This window comes from Arvicanthis niloticus, chromosome X (genome assembly GCF_011762505.2).
Source record: "Arvicanthis niloticus isolate mArvNil1 chromosome X, mArvNil1.pat.X, whole genome shotgun sequence".
Taxonomy (NCBI): domain Eukaryota; kingdom Metazoa; phylum Chordata; class Mammalia; order Rodentia; family Muridae; genus Arvicanthis; species Arvicanthis niloticus.
Window position 1 is genome coordinate 4,295,790 of NC_047679.1, and position 12,298 is coordinate 4,308,087.

General features: G+C 38.2%; 1 protein-coding gene across 1 annotated transcript in view; it reads left to right on the plus strand.

Annotated features, from left to right (window-relative positions):
* Window positions 1–462: 462 nt before the first annotated feature.
* The window catches only part of Maob (monoamine oxidase B), a 54,017-nt gene continuing 42,181 nt past the window's right edge, over window positions 463–12,298 (plus strand). Inside the window, exons 1-2 of the mRNA XM_034486413.2 lie at window positions 463–560; window positions 1,888–2,025. Of these exons, the coding sequence (XP_034342304.1) occupies window positions 468–560; window positions 1,888–2,025 (231 nt within the window). The 5' untranslated portion in view covers window positions 463–467. The remainder of the gene's footprint in view (window positions 561–1,887; window positions 2,026–12,298) is intronic.

The window sequence follows — 12,298 nt, forward strand, 5'->3', positions numbered from 1 at the left end:
CCAGTTTTCTCAGTAAATGCTAGCTACTCTTACAGGAGTTGAAGGCTAGCTTTCTTCCACATTGCTTTTTCTCCTCATAGTTAGACAGAAAATAAAGTGTGGGGCTAGCATGGGACCTTTTCGGTTCCAGCAAAGGATGTCCTTGATTGTAGTCTTGTATTTACATTAGGTTGTCTGGTCTATAATTTAGTTGTTAAGTATTGATATTATTGATATAGTGACATGGAATGTTTTCTTAGATGAGGTATTCACTGCTAATGAAATTTACTTTATTCTTTCTGGAAGAATCACATGGTTTCCTAGATGGAGACTCCGAGCCTCCACAGAGAGTTCTTATGTATTCTTTAGTTATATTAGAATAGACCTTGTGCAAATGTGACTTTTCTTGTTGACTGCTGACATAAGGAGAATTCTGCAATCCTGTAACATATTTGATCACAATGTCTTCTTGTATTGTCCCCCCAGGTATGGCAGCAGCCAAACTTCTGCATGACTGTGGCCTCAGTGTGGTGGTTCTGGAAGCACGGGACCGCGTGGGAGGCAGGACTTACACAATTAGGGTAAGATACTAAGGGTGAGGATGAAAAACATGGATCAGAAGCTGAGCTGTGTTTTTAGACTTTTGTATTTTACTGAAAGTCTCTATTACTGATCTTCTAAGACAGAGAACATGACTCCAGAATTTTCCATATAGCTTCTCTCTTGGTTCTTCTTCACAATCACCATTATCACTGCCATCATCACCACCACTATCATCACTATCACCATCACCACCACCACCATCAGCAGCATCTTGTTCGTGGTCATCGTTGTCATCATCATCATCATCATCATCATTATTGTTTATAAGTGCTAAGGATGTTCCATCTAGGGACTTGCACATACTAAGCACACAACAGTTCTACTCTAAGCTTCATTTTTATCTCTATTTCAACTCTTTCATCATTCTCCCTGTTTCAGTTTTTTACTTCAAAGTTAGTTTAGCATGGCAGACCTAGAAATGGAAGGTAGAAAAAGAAGACATAGATTGTGCTGTAGCAGCAGCAAGAAAATTACTAGAAATCTGGACTTTTTCACCTCCCAGTTTGAGTCTTCTCTAGCACAACCACAATCATTTGACAAATGCAAACTAAATCTTGAGGGTAGAGGGGAGTCTCTTCTTTAGTTTATTATTTATTTTATTTTTAAACATCAAATCATAATTGTATTATGCTTATGGAGTACAGTGTGATACATATACAGTGTGGGTGATTAAATCACGTTTATTGTTATCTCAGTCACTTGACATTTTTGTGTCAACATACTTGAAATATATCTACTCTTTGTTTCTTTCTTTTTTAAAATATACAATGCATTATTATCAACCAGAGACATCATAGTATGTACCAGAACTCAAAATTTACTCCTCCCATGTAGCTGACTTGTATGCTTTGAACCATTTCCCCATTTCCTCTGCCCTAGCATCCACACCCGTAAGACCTCTAGTACCATTGTTGTATTCTTTACTTTTGTGAGTTGAACTCATTTTAGATTCCACATATAAGTGACATGGTGTAGGACTTGCCTTTCTATGTTTGATTTATTTCACATAACATAATGTCCTGCAGCTGCATCTATGTTCTGCTAAATGACAGTATTCCATTATGTGTGTCTACAGTAGTTTTGTTTGTTCATACAAAATAACATCAATAGGAATGACTCCAATTGGGAGGGCTAGACAGTGAGCAAGTAAATCACCACAGACAAGTAAAGCTATTTCTGGTCTAATTGACTAACAAGTACCTAGATTTGCTGGGGTGTGGTCAGAGATATGTTCTTTTGTAAGAAATGTTCTCTGAAGTGTCTTTTACAAACAGTCCTCTTTATTTTTTTCCCATGGAAAAATAGAATAAAAATGTTAAATATGTGGACCTTGGAGGATCTTACGTTGGGCCGACCCAGAATCGTATCTTACGATTGGCCAAAGAGCTAGGATTGGAGACCTATAAAGTGAATGAAGTTGAGCGGCTGATCCACTTTGTAAAGGTAAATACAACTCCTGCAATATTTTGATATTTTTACCATTGCCTCTTACACGTCAGTTAATGTTATTATTCTTCTCAGGAAATTGGTATAAAAATGACTCAATAACCAAATTCATCCTTTACATGGAATTGCCATCGACCCGCCTCTCTTCATGATTTATCTGCATGTATTCTGTCTCTGTTTCCTAGGATTATTTGTGAAGTGTGCTTTCCTCCTCCACATCTACCCTTATTCACGTGTCATTGCCTATGAGTCTTTTCTTCTTTTTTTCTGTACCAAGCAGGGTTAACTCTTACCTCTTCATCGTCATTTCTCTCTGTCAATCCGAACATCTGTGTGTAGCTCACATTGCTGAGGGCTTGAGGAATGGATGATGTTTGAAAAGCAGAAAATCTAGCAGCTTTAAACCAAATAGCTGACACCCTATTCATCCACAGAGAAAACTGCCCCTGAGGAGGGTTCACACTGATCACACCTCTCTGTGACTTCCAGTTCCCACCGTGACTCTTCGTGACTCATACTTCCCTATTCCCTTGCTTTCCCAGAATCCTCACTTTGATCCCCAAGCCATTGATGATAATCTGTGATAAACATAGAATTCTCTCTTTGAGGCCTCACTGTGAAGTCCCACAGAAGAACTAATAGGAAGTTTTATCTTTGGAAAAGTGTGTGTGTGTGTGTGTGTGTGTGTGTGTGTGTGTGTGTGTGTGATATGTGTGATATGTGGTGTGTGTGTGTGATGTAGTGTGTGTGTGGTGTGTGTGTGGTATGTGTGTGTGTGGTGTGGTGTGTGATGTGTGTTGTGGTGTGTGTGTGGTGTGTGTGTGGTATGTGTGTGGTGTGGTGTGGTATATGATGTCTGGTGTGTGTGATGTGGTGTTTGTGGTATGTGTGTGTGGTGCATGTGTGGTATGTGTGTGTGTGTGTGTGTGTGTGTGTGGTGTGGTGTGTGTGATGTGGTGTTTGTGGTATGTGTGTGTGTATGGTGCATGTGTGGTATGTGTGTGTGTGTGATGTGGTGTTTGTGGTATGTGTGTGTGTATGGTGCATGTGTGGTATGTGTGTGTGTGTGTGTGGTGTGGTGTGTGTGTGGTGCGTGTGTGGTATGTGTGTGTGGTGTGTGTGTGGTGTGGTGTGTGTGTGGTGTGGGTGTGTGTGGTGTGTGGTGTGGTGTGGTGTGTATGTGGTGTGTGTATGGTGTGGTGTGTGTATGGTGTGGTGTGTGTGTGTGTGGTGTGTGTGTGTGTAGGTGTATGGTGTGGTGTGTGTGTGTGTAGGTGTATGGTGTGATGTGTGGTGTGTAGGTGTATGGTGTGGTGTGTGTGTGTGTGTGTGTGTGGTTTTGGTTTTGGTTTGTTTGAGACAGGGTCTAATTATGTAGGCCAGCCTTACCCTGGACTCAGGATCCTTCTCTTTCTACCTCCAGAGTGTGCTGAGATTACAGTTGTGAGCCACTACACCTGCTCTGGTTGACGTTTAATTCTGTCCTTCCTCTTTTCCTCAGTTGCTCCCACAGATAGAAAGAAACAATTGAAATTTACTGTCTCAGGGTAAAAAGAAATCACTCCCTAAGAAAATGGAAGAATGCTGGGCAGTGGTGGCGCACGCCTTTAATCCCAGCACTTGGGAGGCAGAGGCAGGCGGATTTCTGAGTTCGAGGCCAGCCTGGTCTACAGAGTGAGTTCCAGGACAGCCAGGGCTACACAGAGAAACCCTGTCTCGAAAAACAAAACAAAAAAAAAAAAAAGAAAGAAGGAAAGAAAGAAAAGAAAAGGGAAGAAAGGAGCTGAGAGAGTGGCTTGGGAGTACAGCCCGTGTTAAGCATGTTTGAGACCCTAGGTCTACTAGCACATCCTAAGCATGGACAACACTGTTTGCAAGTACGCGCTAAGCATGTATGAGGCCTTCGGTTTGGTCCCCAGCACCACCCAAAACTAAACCAAAGCAGCACAAAGAAGAAACTACTGATAGTTTTGATTTGTATAACAATGTAATATTCTTATATTTGTGTGATTCTATTAAGAAGCACACATAACAGACCATACATTATGAATCATTTAGTAATATAGAAATGAATCAGGAACATGATTTGGCATAATGCAGTCTAAAATGATTGATCTTACAATTTTGTTTTATAAGCCTTTTCTTTTGTTTCTATGTGAAAAAGATTCACATGAATCAGAAATGAAAGTACAACATAGTGATGGTGTGATTTGCTTAACAGAGGCAGACCCCAATAAATTTCCTTTCTTGGGTTCCTTGTCAAACTGACCAGTTTTAAAACATGTCTTCCTTATTCTGCCTGTGTGACTTGCAGAAATTGAATTATTTTGGCACCAAGAGCTCTTAGGTGCTCAGTGGCTTCAGAGCTATGTCTAGGAGGCTTTGTTTCATTCTGATGGTCTTAAAACTGTATTAAGCCCCTTACTTGAGAAAGAATTCTTCCAGTTATCGACTGTAGACATAATATTGCCCTTAAATAATTTTTCACAGTGGAAGCTGAATGTGCTTCTTTCTTAGACTATCCTATTAACCTGTGTTCAACCAAGAAAATATAAACAATGATTCAGTGTCCTGGACTTAATACAGGGCAAAAATTGCATATGCTGATAGTGCTCCTTATGAAGCTTAAAGTAAATGCTATTGTTTTGTAATTATTACAAAAGTAAAGCAGGCCAGCTGGTAAAATGTAATTAAAAAGTGTGAGTACAGAAAAAGTAGTATTGAAAAAGAAACACTTCTTTATCTTTTCTTGAAAATAAAATCACACTCTCAAATAGTCTATTGCTGCCTAGATTTTTATAGTCCAGGATTGCTGTTGTCTGACCTCTGCTGGAGGAAATGGAAAAATATTTGTAAATTTTAAAATGCCACATGCATGTGCATAAGGATATACATCTGGTATACTAATTTAATGTCCAATTAATTCTCACTAGTGGGAGAAACTGAGCCATTAATGACACTGAAGTTCTGCAATGTGGACAAGGTGCCACGCTGATCTCTTAATGGTTACAGTCACTAAAGACTTACATCATGATAAAACAACTAGGTAGTCAGCCCTCAACTAAAACTTGTTCCCCATTTTGCACCTTCCCTGCCCTTGGCCACGTGACACTTTTTATATTTCAAAACAATCTCAGATTGTCATGTCTCTTTCTGAGATTATTAGCAGCAGCCATTCTCCTCCTATATGCCCAAGAGGAGTTGTTTTCCTCGAAAGAGGATGACTCCCACAATCAAGAATTCTTTAGTCTTTATAGGAGAAATGATCGGCTGGTAGATGGGTTTCTTCCTTTTTATTTTAATAGTTCTTTTAACCTTTTCTCAGACATCACATCTCCTCCCATTCTGTTCCCCCATCTCCCCTCTCCCCCAAATCCAACCCTTCTCCATTTCCCTTCAGAAAAGGGAAGACCTTCCAGGGATATCAACCAAACATGATATCAAGTTACAATAAGACTAGGCACATACCCTCATATTAAGGCTAGACCAGGGAACTCAGGAGGGGAGAAAGGGTCCCAAAAGCAGTCAAATGAGTCAGATACAGTCTATGGTTCTCTTCTTGCTTTCTCCATCACCACTGGTGTGATGAGCAGGCCTATGTATTGTCTAGATATATTCTCTCTAAACTGTGTGTACCTGTTGAGTAGCGTTCTTTTAGAGTTACTACAGATTTGTTTTATGTTGTTAAAATATGGTTTTGTCAAAAAGAACTTTGCGTTAAAAGAAGTAATACCAATGTTATCAGTGGAAAAAATAATCATTTTAGCTCAAATTTATATAATTTATAAGGTGTTTTAAAGTACAGTATGTCATAATGAAACACATTATTTATGTAATTAATAAATGCTACAAAATTAACAAAGCTATTGATGCAGCCATTAGTTCTTAGCAATTATTGTTAAGAATCTGCTGATTGTCTGATAATAATCTCTTATGGTGTCATTTAGAAGATAGCTGTCTAGGTGGCTTGAAAATGACCGTTTCCCTTAAAAATTATCACAATTGAAAAGAAAATATATAATAGAACCCTTTTTAGGGAGACCTGCTTTATTTTGGGCTTTTGCTTCATTCTCTATCACTGTGTATGTGTTTTCATATGCACAGACAGGTGATTGTTTTGTTGTTTGGTTGTTGCTCTTTTGGATTTTGGAGAGAATTTTGAGGCTATCAGTAAATGAAATTTCTCTGTTTCAGAAGTTTTAAGGTGTAAGAGAATTGATACTAAATTTAAGTACCCATGAAACCTTAGGACTAATAGCTGACCTCACAAGTGATTGGTTGATGTAAAGATGTAATGGGACTTAACATTAAAAGTAAAATTTCATACTGGTCCTTGTTTCTAGCGTTCCATTGAGGAGAGAAACTGAGCAAAACGGTACATTGAGCAAAGTTCACTGTCAAAGTCCTTTTTTGTCTTGTTCTGGCCAGCTTCAGTGCTACTGAACCACATGACTGAGGAGACCTGTCACTATTGGATTATGTGTTTGTTTCTGTTATAACTGTGGTTGCCTAAACAATCCTGGAGTAGGAGAGAGAACTTGGCACAGCTCCTCAGTCTTGGTGACAACTCCGAAATCCACTTGCAAACTTGGTGCCTGGAATTATGTAAAGACAGTGTAGATCTCTCTCCTTAATTCCCTTTCAGTGAAAGTCCTCAACGGTCTCTTGGTATTGGAGAATAGCAATAGAATTAGAGTAGAGATATTGAGAAATAAAGTATTCAAATGATAGTTGCACTTAACAAATGGAAATTGTCCTGCTGTATATAGGACCTGTTGTATATAGCATTACTCTGGAATCACTAGGCTGGTAGTATCTTGTTACATCCAGTCCCTTGATTTTTTCCATTCACAATGATGGAGCCACAGAAACCTGGATCAAGTTCCAAAATGCCCATGCTTTTCTGCTGATGAGAGAAGGCTTCAGAGGCAAGTTAGAGGAACTCTTTATTTTACCCAGGAACAGCTGATCTTTTTTGTATGAACCTTACACATGCCAAGTCAAGTCTATTGGCCCCAGTTCTCCGTACAGTTTGAGGTGAGGTGAGCTTAATGAACAATCTTACTCTTTCCATTCCAATCTGACTCCATTTCACAGCTTAATCATGGGAAACAAATGTGCCTGACCATCATGGAAGAATAATTTTTCATAAGGAAAATGTGGGGAATATAATTTCCTCTGTACCAAGTGAAACCTATTTGTGTAGTGATAATTCTGAAGCTTTTGCTGTTATTGTGGAAACTAAAATGCTGTGTTCTGTAGAGAATTCAGGCTGCTCTTAAGCATGTAACAATTTGCTGATAATTATACCTTTAGGTGGTGGAATTAGAGTACTATTGTGGAATATGAGATAAATTCCTTCTAGTCTTGCAAGGTTTCCATTTAGAACTTAATATAAAATTGGATCAGTACACATATTCTTTATGCACATATATACATGCATAAGCTTAGCAGTGACCAGAGTTGTGGAGAACACAGAATCATTTTTTACATTATGCTTGAGATGCAGTGTAGGTAATTAAAAGAAATTGGTGATGATAGTGATGCTCCCTAAGAGAAATGGAGGTGGCCTTAGATCTTGTGTAGAGGTTTCTGTATTTGTACCAGGTAATTGTGGAATACGGACCAACGATTCAAAGCACAGCTCTGATAAGAGATGGTAGATAATAAGGGACTTTGGCAGCATGTGGTACAAAGAAGTGATGGGAAGTACAAGATGGCCTTGAGTGTGTTACTATTTGTTACACTTTGCACTGGCAGTCTATGGAAAGGTTTAGAAATGTGTTTCCAGGCTGTTTTCTATATGCTTTGTGTCTTTCATTTAGCTTCTGATGCTACCTTGTGAGGACATAAAGTTTAAAGAGACTGGCCAAAATGTTTAAAGAACATGCCAAAATTTTATTTTGTTTTATTGTGCAGGATGGGAGAAAGGGCTTTGTGCTATTTCTTTCTGATCTCTTGCATTCGCTTTACTTCCTACCAAACTTGTCTTCTCACCTACTGGAAAAATCATAATTAATATCTTCCTTTTCAGTTATGTAGATGCCAAAGGAGAAAAGCAATCAGTAATCTGTAATGCTTATGAACCACAACTATGACCAGAATGGCAAGATATTCCCAAAGATGCAATAGTGGCATTTATTTGCAGAAGGTAACTAACAGGTGTCTAATTGGCCTTAAGGCCTGCTCAATGGAGAACTAATGACTGATGCTGTAGACCTAGCCCAGTACTCATGGCTGGTCCACTAGTACTGAGTACTAGAAAACCTACTTAGAGGAAAACCTACTAACGCTGTTTTCATAAGGCAGTATAATTTCTATGTGCATTCTAAATACTTATCATTATATCACAAGTAATTGTAGCTCCCACCTTTCATCATAAAAGTTTCTTTTTGCAACATGTGGAAACCATTACGGAAAGCAAAAGCTTCCTGTAATCAAAATGCAAAGATCAAATTGCTGGGGATGCCCAGCTCCAATGAATACATCTACAAAACAATCCTTATATTTGCAGCTCATGGAACATCATCAAAGAGGGGATGGAAAGATTTTAAGATTCAGGGGACCAGGATGTCTCCTTTAAGATAGTATCTTCTAAATATGATAGAGAAGGTGTATCATGAAATCTCAACAATATGGTTGCCTAAGCAAGGCCTGAAAAATTACAGTACCAGTTGACATGTTAATGTAGGTGCAGAAACTCTTACAATTGGATAAAAGAGACAAACAATGACTTCTGAGAAGGGGAGAACCAGTCTTCTTCAGGGACAATCCCTTAATAGGTCATTCAATCCCAAGCAGTGAGCCTTGATCTGCTCCCATACTAAAATATACTCAACAGGTTGTATTTATAAATTTACTTGAATTAATAATATAAAAAGGGCATGAAGTTTTTTGAAAGGAGAAGAGTGATGGAAATAATATACATAAATTACTTGCACATTACATTCTTAAATAATAAGTTTTTTTTTAAAGTTCTCCATTTCTTAAAACTTCTCACAAGAAGAACATTAACTCATAATCTTTTAAACTTAATGGTGAGGGAATTTAAGGTTCCTAAAAATGGCTGTTTGATCTCTAAAGCTATACCATTGCTAAGAGCAAATGCACTGCCATTTAAACTGATAATCTCTAACAATCCTTTCACGGGTTTCTGTGACAACTCAAACATTGCATGTACTTGGTATGTTCCCAAGTTAGCCTTGCAACACTTTTTTCTTCCTTATCCTCTTTTTGTTTATTTGTTTGCTTTTGTTTTGAGACAGCATCTTATTAGCAATCTTAGACTAACCTCAAAGTCACTACCTTCCTGCCTCAACCATGAGAGGTGCTGGGATTATAGGCAAGGGCCCCCTTATCTACCTTCCAGTCAGCAGCTCTCCCAGGGCTCTGGCATTCTCTACCCTTCAACCCGGTGGCCTCTGTTTCTAACTGCTTGAATGTTTTGCCCTAGCAGTGTTCTATTTCAGACATCACCAATTTATGACTCAAAGGTGGCTCCAGGAACGGCTCAGTTTTGGTGAGATTCGTGTTAAACACATTAAATCAACTTAAATATGAAGAAAAAGAGGAACTGACTAGTGTAACCCAGAATATAACTGGTATAAAAAGCCTTTTCTATTGCTACCAATTGTGCAGTTAACAAAATCACAATGCAGGAAATTTCAAGGGACATCTTATAGCTTTCATAGGACGATATCCAGGCACAACAATGCTAAACATGTACATAGATGGAAGTCTCTTAGTGAATTTCATGATCTTTTGGCTTAATACTACAGACTCTTTCTGGAGAGTACAAAATGTGTATTGAAGTTCATCACTTCCTTTCATTTAATTCAGTTTGTTTTTCTTCCATTAAATTCAAAGGCATGGATGCCATTTCCAGTTACAAAAGGAACTCAGTTCTCAGATTATTCTCTGTGCTTTCCTGCCTTCTTCCTTTCTTCATTTCTTGGTGTCATTTTTCTCCTTTAATCACCTATTTGTGTACCTGTCTGTACCAATCATCTATTCATTTCCCTACCCAGCTTCCTATCATGTAGAGACTCATACCGAGGCCTGCAATGCCCTACACTGAAATGGATGATGGTTTGCAAGCACAGTCTTTGTCATGTCATATTTCTTTTAGTATCACTCATTTTTTCCACCAAGACCTCCTGTTATGTTTATTTTTAAAAATAAACATGCTTTAGTGAACTCATGATTTGTGAAAAGAAGTTGGGCCTCTGTTTTCAGCAGAGCTTTCTGCCCCTCGCATGTCTGGACAGCAATGTCCTGGGTTACACAGCCATTAACAATAACCAGGCTACTTCCAACCAGACTTGGTGTTTACACTCTCTAGATTCCAAAGCAGCTGCTCTAAGGCAAAATATCAAATATTACTAGGCGACAGAATTTCCTAGTCTCTTCTCTCTGTCTCTGTCTGTCTGTCTCTGTCTCTGTCTGTCTGTCTTTGTCTCTGTCTCTGTCTGTCTGTCTCTGTCTCTGTCTGTCTGTCTGTGTATACTCATTTTTTTCTTTGTCTCTCTGTTTCTCTCTGTTTCTCTCTGTCTTTCTGTTCTCTCTCTCTCTCTCTCTCTCTCTCTCTCTCTCTCTCTCTGTGTGTGTGTGTGTGTGTGTGTGTGTGTGTGTGTTCTCTAACCCCCTTTGACACTGTCAGCATCATTATCACCAATGAACTTCTGAGTCATCTTGCCATGTTATTTGTGCTTTTGTGCCTTTATGTCACCTTCTAACAAGATGTAATACTATTAGGTTTTTAAAAGAATATGGTTTAAGAGAACTATTAGGTTTTAAAAAGAGTACAGTTTAAGAGAAAAGACTGAGTAATACTGTCACCAGCAAAGCTACTGAGGTATCCTGAAGATTTTATGATCATCTTGATAGGAAGGATAATTGGTTTGGTTTTCTCTGTGAAACGCACTTTTCTCTTTAAAGTGTTTATTTCTAAATGTGTTTGTCTGTGAACGCTTGCAAACGTGTGTGAATTTGCATGCACGTCTGTGCATATGTGAGTGTAGATGCCTACAGAATACAGAAGAGGACATCTGATCCTCTGGAATTACCAGTGGTTGTCAGCTGCCTATTGAAGGGGTTGGGAGCTAAACTCCTCTGCAGCAGCAATATGTGATATTAACCTCTGAACCTGAAAAACATACTTTTCTAATTCTTGGCTTCTAGTATGAGACACCAGGTAGGATCAAAATTTTCAAATCCTTTTTACAAGTAAACCAAGCCAATAAATTCATCCTAAAAATATTTTCACAAGCTCCTTGGACACCGACTGTTGATGCTTTAATTCCAGTCTTCCTTCCTCTGTTTCCTGAGTTATGAATAGGCTAGGAGAGTAGCATTTGGCTGCAGCTAAACTCATGCCCAGCCTAAACTGATCATAGAACAGAAACAAATGTCCTTTTCTGGTTGTGTTAACTTCTAAATTTCCTTCTACTTTGCTTGATTTCTTTAGACTAGAATAGAATATGATTATGATTAGTTGAGAATTTTCCCTTAGATTATCAATGGAAGCCATTGCTGATATTCTTATGGGGCTAAGCTCAGAGCACTGAAATACATTTATTTTAATTTAATTTTTGTCATATATATAGTTATAAATATACATATGATATATATATATATATATATATATATATATATATAGAGAGAGAGAGAGAGAGAGAGAGAGAGAGAAAGAGAGAGAGAGAAATCATTATAATAGATCAAAACTGTCTTGTCCAGTCAAAATAAAACCTGTTCATATAAATAATTTAAAGTTTCCCAGAAGTCTTCATAACAGGTCAAAAGAAAAGCTGAGGTCAATTTTAATAATCTATCTTAAATAGCGCTAAAGAAAGGCTTAGTGAAGAGCACCAGCTACTCTTCCAGAGGAAATGGGTTCAAATCTCAGCATCCACATGGTGGCTCACAACTGTCTAAACTGTTTCTTGGGGATCTGAATCACTCTTCTTCCTTCTGTGGACACAAGGCAAGCATGTGGTATAAATGAAAGCAAAACACCAGTACATATGCAATTTTTAAATTCTTTTTGAGATATAATTACATTTCCTTTCCTTCCCTTTCCTCTCTCCAAACTCTCCCACATGCCTCTCCTGACTCTCCTTCAAATTCATGGCCATTTTTCACTAATTATTATTGCATGAAGTATTAAAAATGCTAATACATCTTATTGCATCACTATCCTTAAAAGTATATCAATTTATAATCTTAGCCTTTTAATGTAACCAATATATAGTATCAATAATGCTATATTCTG